General features: G+C 46.2%; 1 protein-coding gene across 1 annotated transcript in view; it reads right to left on the reverse strand.

The window, feature by feature from the left end:
- The window catches only part of LOC124692261, a 38,334-nt gene that overhangs the window by 16,371 nt on the left and 517 nt on the right, over positions 1-21,446 (reverse strand). Inside the window, exons 2-10 of the mRNA XM_047225587.1 lie at positions 19,991-20,100; positions 8,923-8,985; positions 8,657-8,837; positions 8,450-8,554; positions 8,103-8,233; positions 7,411-7,972; positions 1,333-1,398; positions 1,114-1,190; positions 589-870 (exon numbers count right to left, since the gene is read on the reverse strand). Coding sequence (XP_047081543.1) covers positions 589-870; positions 1,114-1,190; positions 1,333-1,398; positions 7,411-7,972; positions 8,103-8,233; positions 8,450-8,554; positions 8,657-8,837; positions 8,923-8,985; positions 19,991-20,100 — 1,577 coding nt within the window. The remainder of the gene's footprint in view (positions 1-588; positions 871-1,113; positions 1,191-1,332; positions 1,399-7,410; positions 7,973-8,102; positions 8,234-8,449; positions 8,555-8,656; positions 8,838-8,922; positions 8,986-19,990; positions 20,101-21,446) is intronic.

Below are 21,446 nucleotides of genomic sequence, written 5' to 3' on the forward strand. Positions count from 1 at the left end.
CACAATTTTTAAACATCTTGGCCCAAGGTACTAGCTGATTGGGTCTCATTTTCTCTCTCTCATTGGTGCATGCAGCCCCTTTCTCTCTCTTATTGGTGCATGCATTCTCTCTCTCTCCCTCATTGGTGCATGCAACCCCTTTCTCTCCCTCATTAAATACAATTATGCCTTAGAGGTGGGGGTTATGGGACAAATAGTTTTTGGGAATATGACTTACACTCTAGGACGGAGGGAGTAGTGTAAAAAACCAGAAGGATCAGTTTGGTGATTACCACTTCAATGGTTTGACTGAATTCTTCTTATTCGTTGTTTCTTATATAAACCATACTGAATTTGTCCCATTGGGTGGCTGATGTAGGCATTTGATTGTTAGTTTCCGGCAATATGCATTTCAAGTATTATGAAATTGACATTCATGGTGAGCTAAAGTATAGTGTATCCTAGGATGCAAGGCAAAACAGTTCTAGAACAACATATGAAAAAGAGATTATAGGAAAATCAAACTGCAAGTCTACCATGCTTTATCAAATAGAATCGATTTTGCTGAGCTCACAAACTTGTATAAATCTGGCTCAGACAAACACGTACCAGCTTCCGTTTATCTGAGCCTGGAAAAGAGTGCACATATGGAGACCGTGTCCAATTATATCAACTTTCAGAGGTTCGGCACTTTGGCCACAAGGAAGGCCAGTCCATCCAAGAGGAAGAATAGAAGTGGCAGTTCTAATAGCAGGAGGCTCCACAATGTGACCAAGTTCAACAGAATCTGTGGCTGTCAGACCAAGTAGCTGTTGTAGATGTGAAAATTGTTGCAATTGCTCTATGCCCGTAAAAAGGGGGGCATTTGCACACATGAACACATCATACATTCTGCATAAAGATGATAACTTTTAGTGCTGAGTAATCTTCTGACAAATGCTTGCAGCAAAAAAAAGATATGAAATGATGCATATTTACTTTGATTTCTTCAAAAATATTAATCCATTAAAGATAAAGACGCATACCCTTTTTCCTTTCTTTTTGAGAGAACAATATATAGCTTTGAGTTAGCTAATGGAAGTTTTGGATGAGAAATTGTTCTAATGTTCTTATTAAACAGTCAGGAGATCTTACTTTTGGAAGCGTGCTCTGTAGGACTTCATTGAGTGCGATTGAAGGCGCTCTCTTAATTCCGTTATAACAGATTGCATCTGCAAATGCCTTTGCCAGAACATAGCAAGAGAAATGAGTAGATCCAATATGACAACATCATAACCCAAGAGAAACAATACACGATTCCTAACTACTTTTTTATTTAAGAATGAAACGAGACCGAAATAAAAATGTTCATACCGACGTCATCTTAGAGTATTCTGAATCTGAAAGTGTATTGACTGATGAATCACCCAGCAGGTAAAGCTGGAAAACATACAACCAATGTCATTAACAGAAGTGGAAGCTCTACTCTTTTCATGATAATCTGACAAGATTTTCTTTTGTCAAATATTGCTGACCCTGAATTTTGGGAGTATGGACAAAATATGAACAAAACTCAACCTTTACATTGCATGATTATGTCAAGATGTAATGAAACCTAAAAAAATGGACCAGTAGGATAATGGCTCCACGGCAGAAACAAAAACATCAGTATGGAACGGTAACAATCAGCGCCATTAACAGAAGTGGATGCTCTATTATTTTCATGATAATCTGGTAAGAATTTTTAATGTCAAATATTGCAGACCCTGAATTTTGGTGTTTGGACAAAATATGAACATAACACAACATTTACATTGCATGATTATGTTAAAATGTAATGAAATATAAAAAATAGACCAGTAGGCAAACAGCAGAAACAAAAACATCAGTATGGAACTGTAAGTGTGTTGCTGAAGTCATGTGCTAAAGCTCTGCTGCAAAAGAAGCAAGCACGGTTAGTGCCACTCTTTAGAACTTCCTATGCACAATATCAATCTGATAGGGACACAGTTGTTGCCCTGGATAATTCACAACTGTTCAGAAAAAGGAGTATTTTTGAAGACGGGCGATTAGTTAAACTCAGATGGGATTCTATAAAAATGGCCAAGCAAGAAAAAGAATAAACTAGAGTGCCAGCGATCAAGTAATTATCTGGAACTATGTGCATTCAAGCCCACAATAAACTGAGATGCTGCATTAGTCAACATAAAAGAAAGTTCAGATCAAAACACGTGCTATCATTATATGTTAAGCATGGGCAAGTCTGGGACTAACCACATTTTGCAGAAGTAAATAATAACAACTAGCAAAAGCAGCCATTTCAGACGTGATGTGGCCTTGCACCTCTCGATTCTGCAACAGAAAACGAAGAACAGAGAGAGAGACAAGGTGTTTTCTGCTGCGTTCAACTGCTGCAGCTTTTCTGCTTTTCTCCTCCTTTTATTCACACAAGGATCGATCGTGTGAGAGCACATGATGCCCACAACGGACATGCCATCCCACGCCCAGGCAATCGGGGTTCACAGCGCGATGATCGCGTCAAAGTAAAGACTGAATCAAACACTACCCTATCTGCTGCTAGAAAATAGCTGAACCTCTAACTGAAACTAACAGCTAACTAGACCAGACGCTACTGAATTTTATTCTGAACTGACAACAGAACTAGATTAACCAACAAACTCCCCCTAATCTAGTTCTCCTTCACCTTGACAATGCTGATGCGTCGACGCAGCTCCTGGAACTGCACACGACCAAGCGCGAGTTGATCCACAGTGCCCATGAACTGGATGTCGATGTTGCCGTTCTCGACGCACCGGCGGAAGAAGTGGTAGCAGGTCTCGATATACTTGCTCCGATCGTGGAAGACCGGATTCCTTGTCAGCGCAATCGCCGACTTGTTGTCGACGCGCAGCTCCGTGACGCTGCCGTCGTGTCCAAGAAGCTCGCTGTGGAGCCGCTTGAGCCAGACTCCCTGGTAGGCCGCAGCGGTGGCAACGACGTGCTCTACCTCACACGAGGAGAGCATGACAATCTTAGGTGACAGGGCACTGGCCAAAGAAGAACAGGACGCCCCTCGTGCTCTTGCGATCGTCGATGTCGCTGGCCATGGGCACTACCCAGGAGAAGGAGCGACAGAAGAGTTGCAAAGAGTTGCAAATTGGTGACGGGTTGCACGGTTTGAACCAGTGCGCAATCCGTGACCCACCTAAACCGGCGACACGGTTTTGATCGGTTTGGTTCGATGATGTGAACGGATTGAGACCAAACCATGAACAGCGTTATTCTGGGGCCACCGTGTACTCCACCACAAATTCCCCCAGATCCGACGAGGCCGCACCGCTGTTGCCCTCCTCCCAGTTCCAGCTCGCGCCTCGTCGAAGACTGCAGCGTAACGTGGACGCGGCGAGTTGCTGGTTCGGCATCACCCTCTTCCTGGACAAGGTGCGTCTGCGCCCTCTCGTCCTTCTTCTTGCGGCACTCCCGTGCACAATGCACCTTCTTCTTGCAGTAGCGGCATTGATCGTCCTTGGACGAGCCTCCGCCGCCGCGGGAGTTGTCCTTGCCGCCACTAGGGCAGTCCTTGTGCTGCTTGCCGTCAGAGCCAGAGCCTCCTGCCCCTAACTGAGGGCTCGTGCTGCGAGCGTGCCACTCTTCCTCCGTGGGGAGCAAGCGGTCGCTCATGTCCTGCTCTGGCTTGCCCCGCCCTTCCGACACCGCCACGTTCAACTCGTCGATGGACAAGCCCTTCAAATCAAGCAGAGTTTCAATGTAACATGCCATTTGTGTATACCTCGCCGGCACGACACGCAGAATCTTCGACACGCCGTCGAGCCCGGTGGTGGTGTCGCCCAACGATTGCAGCTCGGTGACGATGCTGGAGGCACGGAGGGAGAAATCATCAACGCTCTCCCCTCTCTTGAACTCCAGGTGGCCGAAGTCCTTGCAGAGCTGGCGGCGCGCCTCGCGGACGTGGTCGACGCCCACACGCGTCGTCTTGATCGTGTCCCACGCGATCTTGGCGTTGTCCTTGGCGGCGAGGAGCTGCACCATCTCTGGGCGGCACCGAGCTCAGGATGGCGCCGAGCACCTGTCGCTCCGGCTCGTCATCCACGTCGACAGCCTCCCATTGGCCGGTGCCCTGGAGCTTGACACGCATCAGGATTGCCCACTCCGTGTAGTTGGTCTTGGTGAGCGTGGGCCAGGACGTGGAGCCGCCGTGGCCCTCCCGCACAACCACTTCGCCGCTGTGGCCCTCCCGCACAACCACTTCGCCGCCGCCTCTCCTTCCCCTGCTACGTCCATGGCTTGGTGAGCGCACGCGACAAGGGCTCCTGGAACCGCATGTTGCGGCTTTCGCCGCCGGTGGAGCAGTCCCAACCATGGGGTTAGGCTCTTATACCACTTGTGGCGTTGCACCTCTCGATTCACTCACCATCTGCAACAGAAAACGAAGAACAGAGAAACAAGGTGTTTTGTGCTCGTTCAACTGCTGCAGCTTTTCTGCTTTTCTCCTCCTTTTATTCACACAAGGATCACACGATGCCCACAACGGAGGTGTCATCCCACGGCCAGGCGATCGGGGTTCACAGCACAATGATCACGTCAAAGTAAAGACTGAATCAAACACTACCCTATCTGCTGCTAGAAAATAGCTGAACCTATAACTGAAACGAACAGCTAACTAGACCTGACACTACTGAATTTTATTCTGAACTGACAACTGAACTAGATTAACCAACACGTGAAAGGAAAAGAAAAATAATAATTTGACAATATGTAATGCGTCAGAGTTCCAATCAGAGACAGCAAACATACACAACTAAACAAGAAACAGGAAATATTTTTCGAAACAAACATTCAGTGAGGGCCTGATAAATTGATAAGTCTCATATTTTGAGACAGCCACCGCCATCTGCCCCATGTCAACCGTCCTCAACCAGGAATTAATGGGTCCCCGCCTCCTCTGCTTGCCGCTCTGGTGGAGGGAGGGAGTGGGGACCTCAGACCTGCGCTCGACGCTGCAGTGAGGTCCCTACAGTTACAGTTTGGTCAACCGAAAGCGACGTTATTGTGGCTATGGCGGAGCTATGCGGGCCAAGAATAAGGTATACCCGCTTCCTCGTCCACCTCGGCGGAGGCGATCTCACCGGTGGAGGGCGGGAAATTTTAGAATCGCTGCTCCCATGGAGTGGCCGACCTCGTTCAGTCTACGTGTGTTACAGGTTTGGTGTCAAAAGTTCCAGATCAATTCAATGATTAAATGACGACGACTTCAGCTCTGGGCCGCTGGTCCTTCGGGGCACGAGCACAAAGACTTCCCGACTAAGAGCATCTCCAGCCGCGTCCCCCAAACCACGCCGGATTGAGCGTTTGGGGGACGTGTTTTGTTCGTGCCGCGTTTGGGGGACGTCGCTCCCCAGCCGCGTCCCCAAACGCCGCCCCCAAACATTTAAAATACTTCTTTTTAACACAGAACCATTTATCAAATATAGCATATGAATAAAAATGTTTGCGAGGATTGTTTTCAAATTAAATTACAACAAACAATAAAACAAGTAAACAAATATAATAAATAGGGCTAGATGCTACATCAAGGTGCCACGGTATTTCCTTTGATCCTCCACAAATGCTCAACGAGATCAGCTTGAAGTTGCTCATGAACATTGCTGTCACGGATCTCTGCGTGCATGGCGAGAAAATCAGCGAAATCTGCAGGCAACTCATGATCAACCTCCGCAAGAGGGCATTCACACTCATAGGGACCAACATGTGACCTAGCATGATTCTTGCGGTCATCCTCGATGATCATGTTGTGCCCGATCACACAAGCTCGCATCACCTCCCACATTTGGTCGTGAGACCAGCTTAGAGCAGTGCTCGGACAATGGCAAATTGTGCTTGATGCACACCAAATGCCCGCTCGACATCCTTCCCGCAAGCCTCCTGTCGCGTAGCAAAGTGGGAATTCTTCAGACCTGATGGATTCGAGATTGTTTTGACAAAAGTGGCCCATTTTGGATATATACCATCGGCTAGATAATAGCCTTTGGTATATTCGTGGCCATTGATCTCATAGTTGCTCGGCAAAACTTGTACATGCACTCAATGGTAGTAGACTCACTCATGCGAAGGTAGTCGTCCTGTGTATCGGCAGGTGCTCCGTATGCAAGCATCCTCATGGCGGCGGTGCACTTCTAAATCGACGAGAACCCGACAACGCCTACAGTGTCGAGCTTGAGCTTGAAGTAGGGGTCGAACTCTCGAACGCCGTGGAGGATATTCATGAACAGCCCCTTGCTCATCCTGTACCGGCGCCGAAAATTGTCGGCATGTGTTGCATCATCGGCGAAGTAGTCGTTGTGCGGCATGGCATGCCCCTCCATCCTCCGCCGGGGCTTCGACTTCCTTCTTCCCGGCCTTGATCCTCCGCGGCGCGGCCTCTTCCTCTTCTCCGCCTCGGCGTCAAGCATGTCCCGGAGGGACGCGATGATCGACAAATGCTCCCGCGAGTCGTCGTCGAAGGCTTGCTCATCCTCCAACGACGAGGGCAACCATCTCATCGTCGCTATCCATGGCTAAAGCAAAATCAATGGTTAAAATTGCGCCGAGGCAGACGACGCAACAAACAGCGGCCAATCGCGCCTACCTGGCAAGTCGTCGAGCACCTTCTGTGCGCGGAGGTGGGGCGGATTTGACGGCGCGTTCTGGGACGCGCTGGCGACGTGGCGGCGGGAGCCCAGCCGCGACAACGGTGCCGACTCTCAGCAGAGATCAGACGCCCAAACGGCCGGGAAATCCAGCGGCGGCGGTGGGGTGGGAGGCGCGGGAAGGAAGGAGCGACGAGAAAAGAGGCGCGAACCAACGGTTTATGCAAATAGTCGCCGACATGTGGGAGCCCGCCTCGCTTTTCGGTGTGTCCGGCATCCACGGTGCATACCCTGTGGGACGGGGACGGGCTCGGGGCGCCGGACACCGTATCGGGCCGCGCCGGACAAAAATGGGCTTTGGGGGACGCGGCTGGAACGCATTTTTTGTCCGGCGCGCCCCAAATTGCTTTGGGGGACGCTTTGGTTGACGCGACTGGAGATGCTCTAACATCAACAACTTCAGGCTGGCTCGAGTAGGGGAGCGGCCACAGCGGCGCGTCAACGGCTCGCTCTAGCGGCAGTAGTGCTCGTTAGGTGGTCCAAGGACCTCAATATAATTTTTATTATGTTGAGGCCTTGGGGGGGCTTTGTACTTATTGTGAGCCTCTATAATAGATTCGGATCCTTCTCGCAAAAAAAGCATATTTTGAGACAATCATGTCACTAAAGATTTTCCGTGTAACAAAATATCCATTCATATGTGGCAATTAAGAAGTGTACCAGTACTAATGGATATGATGCCAATGGGAGCTGCAAATAAGAGTCATCCAGTAGAGTAAATAAATCAAAAGGATATAATACTGACCTCACCAAAAGGTACATATGAAGGGAAAGAAGGTACTCTACCCCATCGCTGCGAACCTCCAACTTCAGATGTATTACTTTTCTCAGATCGAATGTTTTCTTCAGCCGACTCTCCACGATTATCAGATAGAGGGGTAAGAGCAATTCCTTCTGAACCTTCTTGAATTTCAAGAGACCGTGGCTCTTCTTCTGATTCATCAACCTTTGATTGCAAATAGCTATCCAACTGTGTTGATGCCTTTCCAAAAATATTTGCTTGTTTTTGAAGTACGCTTAAACTCTTCCGCACTCCTTCCAAGGGAACAAGCTTTGAAAGTCTCCAGAGTGACTTTTGAACAGGGCCAACACCAAGAACAAGTTGCTCCCCATTGTTATCTTCGCCCCTTTCAGTACTTGTCTCCTTATTTTCTTCACATTTTACATTGGTTGTATTTACAAAAGATGCTTCGGGTGTTTGGGCATTGTAGTGATGAAAGTACGCAGGTGACAGAATGCGGGGCACGATATCCTCTGGAATACAGTAGGATTTGAAGTAACCTTGCCATCCTCTTCGATGAACATAGCTAATGCATGAAAAGAGGAACAACTAAGTGGTTGACATTAATTAAAATAAAATAATATGTAATCCTAGGATGCTACATTATTACTGCACCCTCTCAAGTGCCACATTCTAGCTATTCTAACCAAACTTACTCTCTTAATGCTGCATTCCCGACAGGTGGTTGAGAAAATGTGATGCACTTCACCTGAAGCCTATTAGCCTCTTTAGTTGTAGATGCCGACGATAGTACTCTTAATATTGCAAGAGTAGCCAAAGCAGCTACCTGTAATACAATTTGAGACACATGAGTACTAACAGGGGTAAGATGCATGCAGTCAAAAAACAAGGTTGAGTGCTGGTGGGTTTGGAACCGGTGTAATGCTGACCTATGTTGGTGTGTTGGCTTTATCTATAAAGCTGGGCCTATGGCCTTATGTTTTATTATAGATGCATGCAGTCAAAAAACAAGGGAAGATGCTACAAGTTAGGCATGACCTACCGCTCCACCAAGCGAATGCCCGCAAAGAACAAGTTTCCTGTTCTTTCTCTGAGCAAGTTTGTATAGTTCCAGTGCTGGGATTCCCTTAGCACGAGCTAAAAAACCCTACATGATTTATTATGTTAGGATAAGAAGTTATGACCATGCTGAATCAGAGTTTATAAACAATGAGAACTTTTTTGAACTATAATTACAGCTAATGCATACTCGGTGTGCAGCCGGTTTTGATTTTAGTAACTGTTTTGGCTTTTCTCGACAAGATACCCCAATGTTTTCTTCGCCATTTTGGTCACTCTTCTGCTCAGAGTCAATGGCATCAGCCAAATCCTGAGCATTATCCTCATGAAATACGGTTCCTTGGAGTATATTCACATCAGCAATAATATCTCTAGAAAGGAAAACAGGGAAGAACTTCATACAATTGTAAACATGGTAAACATTTCACACTTCTAAGTTTCCCAACAAATTCTTACTTGTATTGATTTGTGCCAATAAATGTAGCAAATAGAGTGTCACCAGCCTCTGCTAACAGATATCTACATGATTTCACCAATAAATATATTAAAAAAAACAATGATATCATGAGAAAATTCTCATTATTTGAGCTACAGAAAACATCAAATCTGAAGATTGTGTCAAGATTTAACAAAGTAAAACTTGACTGTAGAAGTCCGAATGAGATCAAGGCTAAGAACAAATTAAATCAGTGTGTCAAACTAATAATGAGAGCAATCAAAATGTGGATGCAAACAAATCCTGAGTCAGTGTTATGTATGACATCTTAACTGTACTCTGATATCTAAGCCTGGCAATGGTTCAGTAACTAAACAAAAGCTAAACCAAACCTACTCAAGTGGAGTTTAAAACTAAACCACACCACCGATCGCCCCACAAAAACCAAAACTAAACTGAATTGTAAGCTCCGTTCGCCCTAACCAAAACCAAACTAGTTACGGAACTATGGCTTCAAACCAATTAGTTGTTTTGGGTTAACTGCTGGCCGAGGTCTCGCTCCACGCTTCTTGCAAATCAACTCGAGAGAATTGTTTTTGCGGAGAGTTGTTTCCTAGGCCACTACTAATTGATGCACAGCAGCAAAGCTAGCTCTGCCAGTTTTTTCTTGTTAGACTTAAGCTCTGATAGCTAGCTATCAAGTTACGGCTTATGGCAAGCAACACCAATGTTAGAGATGAAGAATATGCAGTTAGTCAATCAGAGAGTTGAAGCACTGTGAGTTGTCAAGATTGACGGACAATGATTGCAATGTTTCAACTTCTAGGCACATCAAAACAAGGTGCGGAAACAAGTCAGTATATATGCATCAAGTAAAGAGGACAAGCCACCTGATTTGTTTCCCGGAGTCCGAACCGTCGACACCTGCTCTACGTCTCCGTTGGGAGGGGATATGCACGCATACACCACTGATTCAAACGATCTCACCCGTCGCCAACCAATCCCTACTCTTCGTTAGCGCGAGCCCTCATGCTCCACCCGATCACTATGAGCAGATTTTTCAAGGAAAATCTCCAAATCACTCTGTAGCCACTCCACACTCTGGATGCTCACGCGAACCTCGACTTCCACACCTCGGAAGCTCAAAGGTCGATGCCTAACCGTCTAGGAAATGTTGAATCTTCAAGAGTAGGTCCTGTTCCTTGGTGGCCGCAGCCCTTAGTTGTTTGGTGCTCAAACCAAACGGATAAACTCCTTCTCCCCACTAGATACGACTGGATACAGGGGAAACAGGAGGGCTTTGCCCGATCTTGACAATAATCTCCGGGGCTCTGGCAACCTAGCTTAGGAGAAGCTCGGTACTATTTTTAACAGGGAGAATAGTAGCCGTTGCATAAACTGGTGTTATAGCCGTTGCTAAAGATCTTGCGGAAAAGACAAAGCAAAGCAACAACGCGCTTGTGGGCAATGATCACATGGTTGCAACATCCCTTTGAGCAAGAGGACAAAGCAAGGGTAACTAACGTCTAGTTCCTTTTGCTGAGGTTATCTTCTATGTGGAGGTTGTCCTCTGTCACGACTGTGCCTTTGGCTCAGCCGGACATGGAGTTTATCGAGCAACCGACCGAAGAAGGGAGCCCACCTGTAGTCTCAAGACCCACAGCTGGCAAAGGGTAGTTGCATGCGTGTGTGGCCCTGGTGTATGCACCAAGAGGGACCCGTTGCCAGTGTCGGTTCGATCATTAAGTAGCCAGATTCACATGTGTGTGAGGGTATCGAATGTAAAAGATATTTCTGAACCTCTCTCATCCCGAACCTGCTTTTCCCATCTTCGAATCTGAATTCGTCTGATTTCTCATCCCCTTTCTGTGAGATCCCTCCGGGGCCTTACAATTGGTATCAGAGGCAAAGTTGCGATCCGATCCGCGCTTCAAACTCCCAGAAATTTTCCGGTAACACCGACCAATTGGTTGGGGATCGCCTTGGCTTTCTCCTGTAAATCCGAAATTGGCGTTCGGAAAATCAAGGGGAAGTTGCGACGGCTCCCAAACTGAGCAATCCAAACGTCCAGACTCGATACATCTTAGCCAGCATGGAGGAGATGCAGAGATCGATGCAAGAGTGGTTTTCCAAGGCCCTCAACGAGAAGTTCACTGAGCTCTCGATGGAGATGAACAAGGTTTCGGCCGAGGTCTCGGATCTGAGCAAGCAGATCGTCATAACGCAGGAGAGTGTGGATGAAGTGCGGAAGAAGCAGGCAGCAACACCTCCGCCACCAGCGCCGACGCAACCCTTCTCCAACGCGCCGCGAGATCCCGGTCAGTCTGGTATGGCGCGGCTGACTAACATTGGTCAACCGATTCTCGTCGCCCCAACAGTACCGGCGTCGTCACAAGGTTTCGTCACCGCACCGAGTTCGCCAACAGACCGTCAGGAGCATCACGTTAAGATGCCAAAGCACGATTTTCCCAAGTTTGGGGGAAACAATCCACGTTTATGGTTAGATCTCTGTGACACATATTTTGCCATGTACCAAGTTCCGATTCATCAATGGGTTTGCACTGCTGTTCTGTATCTGGAGGGCCACGCTGCATTGTGGTGGCAAGCATACAAACGTCGCTGTGCTACGGTTGATTGGGGTGATTTTTCAGTGGCTGTCACCCAGGAATTTGGCACGGAAGAATTTGATACCCAGATGGCCAAGTTACTGCAACTGCGACAAACTGGAACAGTAATGGAGTATCGTATGGTTTTTGAGGCCTGTATGTATCATCTGCTTTCATTGGATGAGACTTTGAACAACAAATTTTTTGTTGCTCAGTTTGTGTTGGGGCTGAAGGATGAACTACGTATGGCTGTCAGATTACAGGCACCAACCAGTGTTACTCGAGCAGTGGCTCTAGCCAGGATACAAGAGGAAGAGCTTGAACACCATCAACCCAGAGGTCGTCCAATGGCAGGCAATAAGGTTTTGCCTCTCGCTTCCAAACCGATAGCGGCACAACCCATGGTGCAGCGTCAAGAGTGGCCTAAGCGTGCCGGCAACGATGAGTACAACAGGGAACGGCAGCTAAGGGATTTTCGCCGTGCCAATAACCTTTGCTATCGTTGTGGTGAAAAGTACAGCAAGGAGCATAAGTGCAAACAACCACTTCAACTCCTCACGATTCAAGTTGGTGAGTATGGGGAGATCTTCACTGAAGATACAGTACAAGCTTTGGAGCTGTTGGAAGATACTGTGGTGCCACAGCCAGAATGTCACTTGATGTTTTCTCAACATGCTGAAGCAGGATCCGAGGGCTCGACTACGATGCGTTTTCGTACCTTGGTGGGAAACAAAGTTTGCTTAATTCTGGTGGATTCTGGAAGCTCCACGAGTTTTGTTAGTTCAGATTTTGTGAACAAACTAAATTTGGCAACAGTACCAGTGCAGTCAGTTTCAGTAAAGGTTGCTAATGGTGAGCTAATGAAATCTGATTCCATGGTGTCTCAGTTAGCCTGGTGGATGCAAGGGCACACATTCTATACTGATATGCGGGTGCTGCCACTGGGAGCTTACGATGCGGTGCTCGGCATGGACTGGCTTGAGAGCCACAGTCCCATGACAGTGGACTGGATTCTGAAGTTCATGGAAGTGCCTTCCAATGGCCAAATGGTGCGTCTCCAAGGTGACGTGACTTGTCCCCATGCACAGCTAGCTGCAATGACAGTGGACGAAGTGGAAAAATCATTTAAAGGAAATGACCTGTGGGCACTGGCTGTAGTGGACTTTGCTGAGCTTCCTTCAGATAATGTTACAGTGATCGGGTCATCTTCAGTCCCGGATGGGCTTCCTCCAGAGCTACAGAAATTATTGGATGAATTCTCGGATGTTTTTGAGGATCCTAAGACTCTGCCTCCTCATAGGCAGTATGATCACGCAATTTCCCTGGAGCCAAATGTGGCGCCCGTTAATTCAAGGCCTTACCGATACTCACCATTACAAAAAGACGAAATTGAAAGGCAAATTGCGGAGATGATCAAAGCGGGAGTGGTAGTGCCAAGCATGAGCCCATATGCGTCTCCCGTTCTGCTAGTTAAAAAGAAGGATGGGCAGTGGCGATTTTGCGTGGATTATAGAAGACTCAACGCAATTACAGTGAAAAATAAATTTCCATTGCCAATCGTGGACGAACTTCTGGACGAGTTGGCAGGATCTAAGTTCTTCTCCAAACTGGATCTTCGCGCCGGTTATCACCAAATCCGGATGCGTGAAACTGATGAAGACAAGACAGCATTTAAAACACATTCTGGTAATTTTCAGTTCAGGGTCATGCCGTTCGGGCTGACAAACGCGCCAGCCACCTTCCAATGCTTAATGAACTCTGTGTTTGAGCCCTTCATCAGAAAATCTGTCATTGTGTTCCTGGATGATATACTGGTCTACAGTGCTTTCTGGCAACATCACCTTGGTCATCTCAGGCAGGTTTTGAGCACTTTGCGCCAACATCAGTTATTTGCCAAACTTTCAAAGTGTGCTTTTGCTCAAGCTAGCATCAGTTATCTGGGTCACATTATTTCTCAAGCTGGCGTAGCTACAGATCCCGACAAGACATCTGCAATGGAGAAGTGGCCTTTACCAACAAATGCAACCGAATTGCGTGGGTTTTTGGGGCTAACTGGTTACTACAGAAAGTTCGTGCAAAACTATGCTGTCATCTCTAAACCACTAACCTCTTTGCTCACCAAGAAGGGATTCTTATGGACTGCACAGGCAACTCACGCATTCAATTGCTTGAAAGCAGCAATGACAAGTACTCCGGTTCTCGCACTTCCGGATTTCACCAAGCCTTTTACTATTGAAACAGATGCTTGTGACACTGGTATTGGTGCAGTCTTGATGCAGGATAAGCATCCAGTAGCATATCTGAGCAAGGCATTGGGAGTCAATAACTGCAAGTTATCAGTATATGAAAAGGAGTTTCTAGCTGTCATGCTTGCTATTGATCGTTGGCGTCCTTATTTACAGAGAGGACCTTTCACCATTTTGACTGATCATAAAAGTTTATGCTCTTTGGGCGATCAGCAACTAACTACGGAACTTCAGAAGAAGGCTATGTCTAAGTTATTGGGTCTGCAGTTTACATTCAAGTATAAACGTGGAGTGGACAATGGTGCTGCCGATTCGCTCTCACGAGTAGGCCATTTGCTCAATTCTATTTCAGTCTCAGCCTGCCAACCAATCTGGGTACAGGAATTGCTGAATTCTTATACCACGGATGCTCAGGCGCAAGAACTTTTGGCTCAACTATCATTGCACAGCCCAAATGAGAAGGGTTACTCATTGGACAGAGGTTTAATTCGTTACAAAGGCCGTTTGTGGATAGCAGATAACACGGCTTTGCAGTCTAAACTCATTTCTGCTCTTCACGATTCAGCTGTTGGAGGCCATTCTGGCGGACGAGCCACATATCAGCGAGTAAAAGGCTTGTATTACTGGCCCGGCATGAAAAGGCAAATTGAGGAATGGATTAAGCAGTGTCCGGTTTGTCAGCAAGCTAAACATGATCATACCGTCCCAGCAGGACTGCTACAACCTCTACCAATTCCTGAACGTCCATGGGCAGCAGTGACGATGGACTTCATTGAGGGCCTTCCAAAATCTGACGGTTGTGATGTTATACTAGTTGTGGTGGATAGACTGACAAAGTACTCGCATTTCATGCCTCTGCGTCATCCATTCACTGCACAGTCAGTAGCAAATGTGTTCATGGATTCAATCATCAAGCTCCATGGTGTGCCTCTGTCAATCGTCTCGGATCGTGACAAGGTGTTCACTAGTCATTTTTGGCGGGAGTTATTTGCTGCAGTAGGTACGAAGCTCTGTTACCCCAGACCCCGCACAGTGCGGGAGCTCTCAGCACTGGGTACGTCCTTAGGTACGAAGCTCTGTTACTCTACAGCTTATCACCCTCAATCGGACGGGCAATCGGAGCGCGTTAATCAATGTTTGGAGCATTATCTTCGATGTGCTGTTCATGACTGTCCGAACAAGTGGAAACGTTGGCTGGCAATGGCGGAGTTCTGGTACAATTCCTCATACCACACTTCGCTTGGATGTTCTCCATTCAAGGCCCTATATGGAGTGGAACCAAATTTTGGCGCACTGCCAAATCTGGGTGTCAAGGCAACGCCAACAATCAAGGAGATGGCCGAAGAACGTCAAGGTTTTCTTCAATTACTTCGTGATCATCTTCTGCGTGCCCAGGTGCGCATCAAAGCCTACGCCGACAAGCATCGCACGGAGCGGGAGTTCCAGGAAGGTGACGATGTGCTGCTGAAGCTTCAGCCATATGCGCAAACCTCCGTCATCAACAGACCTTGCGCCAAGCTTGCCTTCAAGTACTTCGGGCCATTCAAGATCGTCGAGCGCATCGGCGTGGTGGCCTACAAGCTGGCGTTACCACAAGACTGTGTTGTTCATCCGGTCTTCCATGTGTCGCAGTTGAAGCCGTTCACGCCAAACAACACACCAGTCTACGACAAGCTGCCGCCGCCACCAGACCTTACTGCAGCTGCTGCTTTGCCGAAGACAATTCTAGAGCGCATGGTCAAGAAGGGGAACGCCGCTATTCCTCAGATTCGAGTTCAATGGAGTCACTTGCCTGAAGATTACTCCACCTGGGAAGATTATCATGTTCTTCGACATCGCTTTCCAATGGCTGTCATTTGGGCAGGGGAATTCTCTCAAGGAGGGGAAAATGTCACGACTGTGCCTTTGGCTCAGCCGGACATGGAGTTTATCGAGCAACCGACCGAAGAAGGGAGCCCACCTGTAGTCTCAAGACCCACAGCTGGCAAAGGGTAGTTGCATGCGTGTGTGGCCCTGGTGTATGCACCAAGAGGGACCCGTTGCCAGTGTCGGTTCAATCATTAAGTAGCCAGATTCACATGTGTGTGAGGGTATCGAATGTAAAAGATATTTCTGAACCTCTCTCATCCCGAACCTGCTTTTCCCATCTTCGAATCTGAATTCGTCTGATTTCTCATCCCCTTTCTGTGAGATCCCTCCAGGGCCTTACATCCTCTTTGGCTAATGATGAAGCAACTGCGCTCCAATCATCTAGAACTCAGTTTCCCCTAACTAGTTTTAACTCTGAAGTATCAGTAGATAAAACATGAAGCATTCAGTTCCTAGACAGAGGTTCTAGATAGCATGCAGCCGTGCTTCAACCATAGGTCTGGTAAACGATGTTGCAAGGCTTTCAGCACAGACTTGATACTACATGACATTTTAGGTGGTTGGGTATGTTGTGTATATTTGATGTATAGGTTTATGAGCATTTCACAACAACATGATGATGCTTTCAAATAACGAGTACCCCTCTTGATAGTACGGTTTTTCCTAATGACTCAAAGCTATAGAAAATAAACTACATCTTCAAGACGCCTTGCTCCAGGTCTTCTGGTAGGTAGGATCCACTTGATTCTTCAAGTTGGTATCCGCGCCTTCAAGTCTTCAACCACATACCCTTCTTATTCTGCGATTGTTCTTCGGGTTGTGCAAAAGCACTCAGTGGGAGATAGTATAGGAAAACTCTAATTATCATCTGGCTGATGCATCAGCTGATCCTCTTCCTTGCTTAGCCTCCTGTGCCCGTGCTGGTCCTGTCCCGCGTACCCCTCCCGTTTGCCAGCCGCTGCTGCTCTTGTCTCCTGCGTGTGGCCGCTGCTCCGCCGTGCGTGACGCCGTCGTTGTTCCGCCGTGCGAGTAGCCGCTGCTCCGCCATGCGCGGATGCCACCGCAAGCCACCGGACGCGGAGAAGATGACGCCATCGAGCAGATTTGTCGGGGCTCCTCCGCTCTAACTTTGACGGACCTCTGGCACGGAGGATCCATCGCCGACGAGCTGAGAAACTTTTGGGTATTTCTGTCGATGTTACAACATTGTTGTGATTTGTTACACATGTGAATCATTTTAGTTGTGTAAGTATGAGGAAAGTGGTACAATGATTTTGTGTATATGATACAGAGAAATTGCACCCATGTTACATGCATGTTCATGTAATGTTAGATGAGTTAGACAAAATTGTTGGATACACTACAGAGAAATGTTACAAAACGATGTATCAATTTTTAAATGTTACACATACAGAAAAAAAAATGTTACATTCAAAACAAAATTGTACCATTGACGGAAATTTTTGTACCATAACCAGCTGAGTATATGCGTCTGGTACATTGACCTACGTCGTCGCTACCGCATAATTTCCTAAAGGTGTTCTGTTGAGTTCTTGCATTGACAAGAGGATACACCTTGAGTACTTTCATCGAGTGTTGTCTTTGTCTGACTATTGAGAATAAGAGTGTCGTCTTTGTCTGACTATTGAGAACAACCGAATGCTTCAGCACCATATGAAAGCTGATGCTTTAGGTTTGGACGTGCGCTTCTGAATTCTTCAACTTGACTGTTCTTTAACATTGGGGGTGGCCACTACATATACTCTTTCATCACTGAGTTAATTGCTTGAATTGTCAAGCAGATAGGTGTGCTTCACAGTACTAATACTAGCGCAGTTTTACACGTTGACTGGGGCATAGAGCGGGGGTGCCAGTTATCATGCTTGAATCAAGCGAGTAGGTGCACTCTTGAATTCCTCTGCTTGATGTATATATGTCTATCGTTGTTACAGAGCATTCTCATACACTGCTTGTTTCTTCAAGCTAATGGTGTGTCTGGAATGCATCAAGAGTCTCTGTCTTCAACGATGTCATCACTTCAACTAGTGAAAATCACAGATGTCCGTCTGAGAGCTTGGGACAAACAAATAAAAACATACTCCCTCCGTTCTAAAATAAGTGTCTCAACTTTTTCTAGATACGGATGTATCTACAACTAAAATGAGTATAGATACATCCGCATCTAGACAAAACTAAGACACTTATTTTAGTACGGAGGGAGTACATGATAAACACCTCGTTGCGGAGTGATAACCTTGGCAGCAGATAGACCTCCAGGAGGCATCAATCCTTATCTTGCGTTGAGGCAAGGGATTAAGCTTCTTGAGTTGTTCATGTAGTTCTGCTTCAACAGTTAGCCGAACAAGGGTGGATAAATCCCTCAAGCCGCCTATGATTGGGCGTTAACCTCCGCTGCACGGATACGGGGCAGAGAGGCCGTGTCCGTGTCGGATACGGTATCCGATACGGATATGGCTCGGATACCGTATCCCTACGGTTTTTGACGTATCGCTAAATTAACGAATTAAAAATAATTGATAATAATTCAGATACCTATTCCGATACGGTTTGGACACAGATCCGATACGGTCCAGCCCAGATGAAAAATCCTAACCTCTTTTTTAACCCTCCCTTGCCAATTCCCACCCTCCCCCGAGACCCCAACACAGCTGCCTCCTTCCTCTTGTGGTGGCACTACTAGATCTGCACCCAGTAGCAGGTGGCGACCTAGCTGGCAGAGACCCGACAACTTTTCCGTCTCAGCGCAAGAGCCAAGAAGCTTGACTGGCGGCTGCAGCAAGCAGCCGATGCCAGGCAGCAACCAGTAAGCCAGGAGCAAGCTACAAATCCTAACATTCTACTGAGAAGTTATGTATGTTACAATTTTAGATAAATCAAGGGTTGTGGAGCAATACCAAATGCCGTTGTATCAATGTATTGGTGTAAATTTATTTCTAATTTAGAAAGCTATTAAAACGTATCCTCGTATCCGCGCATTTTCAAAATGTCGTATTTACGTATCCGTATCGGTCCGATACGGATACACGTATCCGTATCGGTGCTGCGTAGGCGTTAACGCTTGAGTCCCTTCCCAGGGTGTTTTTGGAGGGTACACCAAACCCATTGCATGGGCGGACCTAGCGCCCCTATTACCCAGCGGTTGCCCGGACTTCAATCTTGATCACCTCCTACGCGAGAACAAATGACGCTGGAAAATCTCGATGGAGCAGGGGCGAAAACTGTCTCACGATGGCCGATGGGCTTCCACGGTTTCCTGATTTCATTCGGCTGTGCGTCGGTGCCCACGCGCGGTTACATCAATTGGACATTCAGGCCTGGGCATAGTCACGGTCTACCGTTTATTCTCTCCTCCCGTCCAATGAAGATTAGCAGTCCGTTAAAAGTCTGCAAGGCTCCCAACTGTTATTTTCATAACCTAAAACTAACCCAACTGTCCGACAAATTTCAATCCATTCCCACCCGAACTAGTCAAACCCAAAAGAGAATCTGAACCATTCCCAGTTAAGCTAAAACCATTCTCATATTTACTGATATCCCCACGCCATTTGTATAGTTTTTGGGTCTTCAAATGCTTCTGGTATGCAACGCATAACTTTCTAGAATCACAAACACAGTCCAAACAAGGCAATTGATTGATATACATTCATTTACTCTACGGGCCAACAAAATAGGTGCACAGCACAATCGATGTGCATATGTCCCGTCATTAAGTGACCTGAAAGTTAGGCTTTTACCTAATTTTATTGAACCATCTGCTCAGTGCCCACCCAAAAAAGCATAAAGCATTTGTTTCTGATTTTGGTTATATTGGGAGTCCTATGCAATGTACTTGAGTCTCAATCATCTGCTGGTTTACAATGATGAAATTTGTATGGGTTCTCCCATGGAGAATTTATCTTACGCCGTGTGAGCATAGGAGTGTGTAGTGCCTATCCATGGAGGGAAGTCGTTAAGATCGGCACCAAAGCTGTGTGCTAATCAAGAACGTACTCTGGCCTGGTTATGTTGGAATTAACTATGCCACTCACATGGCTAGTACACGCCAAATTCAAAGCAAAGGGGGAACTGGCACTAAAACCATAAGAATGTTCAACGAGAAGCCTCGGTATAGCATTGTCAGAACTAAACCATAATCCACATCATCGCCCGAGAAGGCTCACTCTTTGTGAAATATTGATGGCATGAAAAATGTTTATGTAAAGCAAGGACAGCATAAGATTATTTGATCTATTACAAAGTTATTCAAGATTTGTTGTCCTTTATTTAGGTGCTTGATTAGAAAGGTCTATCGAGAAGTAAAACCCATAATATAGGGAAAAAGGTGCAAAGGTCAGCTTAAGGCATACCGATGTGGTACATGGTCCAAGGATGGTTGAACACGCTCAAGAGAAATAATGCTTCCGCCAAAATCAGATTTAAACTTATTGATATATCTCATCATCTCAGAAACAGGCCTCTGCAATGCACAACAAGGTGACTGAGTGACATGTAGTGAGAAAGTGAACTGAGCTTTATCAAAAGAAAAAAAGAACAACTGTTGATTTTAATACTGCGCTGAGCAGCATCAACCAAATTACGTATGCCAATCATATAAAGGGAATATGCATAAGTATTGCAGACGTCAAAGGGGAGAAACAGGCCTCTGCAATGCACAACAAGGTGACTGAGTGACATGTAGTGAGAAAGTGAACTGAGCTTTATCAGAAGAAAAAAAGAACAACTGTTGATTTTAATACTGCGCTGAGCATCATCAACCAAATTACTTATGCCAATCATATAAAGGGAATATGCATAAGTATTGCAGACGTCAAAGGGGAGAAGGTAATACATATTAAAGAATAGATCAATATAGGTAAGGGGATTAACATAATCATTATGGGAAAATGTGCAGGTGACCCAGGACTAATGCTCAGTCATCCAGTAACTACTGCCGCAGATCAGAAAAGTTTCGCTTATATAGGGTACAGCTGAACTGCATGCCCAAGCATGTGCTATTCATTTACATGAATTTTGTTCTAACTCAGCATGTGGTTTATAATGAGGAAGTACATCTATGTGGAATCTTAACTATTAGCTCTTTGATGCTCAGGTAATTTAGACGATTGACAGCACTAACTATTTGGCTGCTCTTTACTCAGAGGTGCTGGAGTTTTCTTGTTCTCATGTTGGACTTCTGACTGCAAACTTTTCACATTCTGGAAGTCCCTAAAAGTAAGGAAACATAATACCCATAATCTTGCAAAGATTGTTAACTCTGGTCTGCTGGCATGTTTGGAGTGGATGTATCATTTGACAAGTTCCACAAACAAATTCAGATGTAGGAAGAGCCTGGCCACTGATCTTGAGATTTCCAAAGAGGGCCTTCGACAAATTTCATAGAGCTGAAAGAAAAAGAAGGAATGGATACTATCGTCTTGGCTATGATTTTCACAAGGAATGTGGCCTCTTTACTGGGATCTTGCAAACCCTTTTTACATTATACTTTACTTTTATTAAAACTGCCATCTGTTTTCATATTGGCAGTTTGGCACTTTTCACCAAGGCTCATATAGAAATGAAACTATAATAAAATCGGAAAAAGTTCTATGCTATACCAAGAAGTAGTTGATGCAGATTAACCATATCAAATGACTAGCGGAAAGATCATAACCTCACATGATTATCCTGGGGAAGAGCAGGGAATGACAAAAAAAAACACATCAAACTGCACATGATTTTCCGTGCCGGACTCTTATTCAACTTTCCCGAGCACAAGAGGCTGCTAATTCCATAAACAACTACTGGACAAAAACCTTCAAACTT

Source organism: Lolium rigidum, chromosome 2 (assembly GCF_022539505.1).
Source record: "Lolium rigidum isolate FL_2022 chromosome 2, APGP_CSIRO_Lrig_0.1, whole genome shotgun sequence".
NCBI lineage: Eukaryota > Viridiplantae > Streptophyta > Magnoliopsida > Poales > Poaceae > Lolium > Lolium rigidum.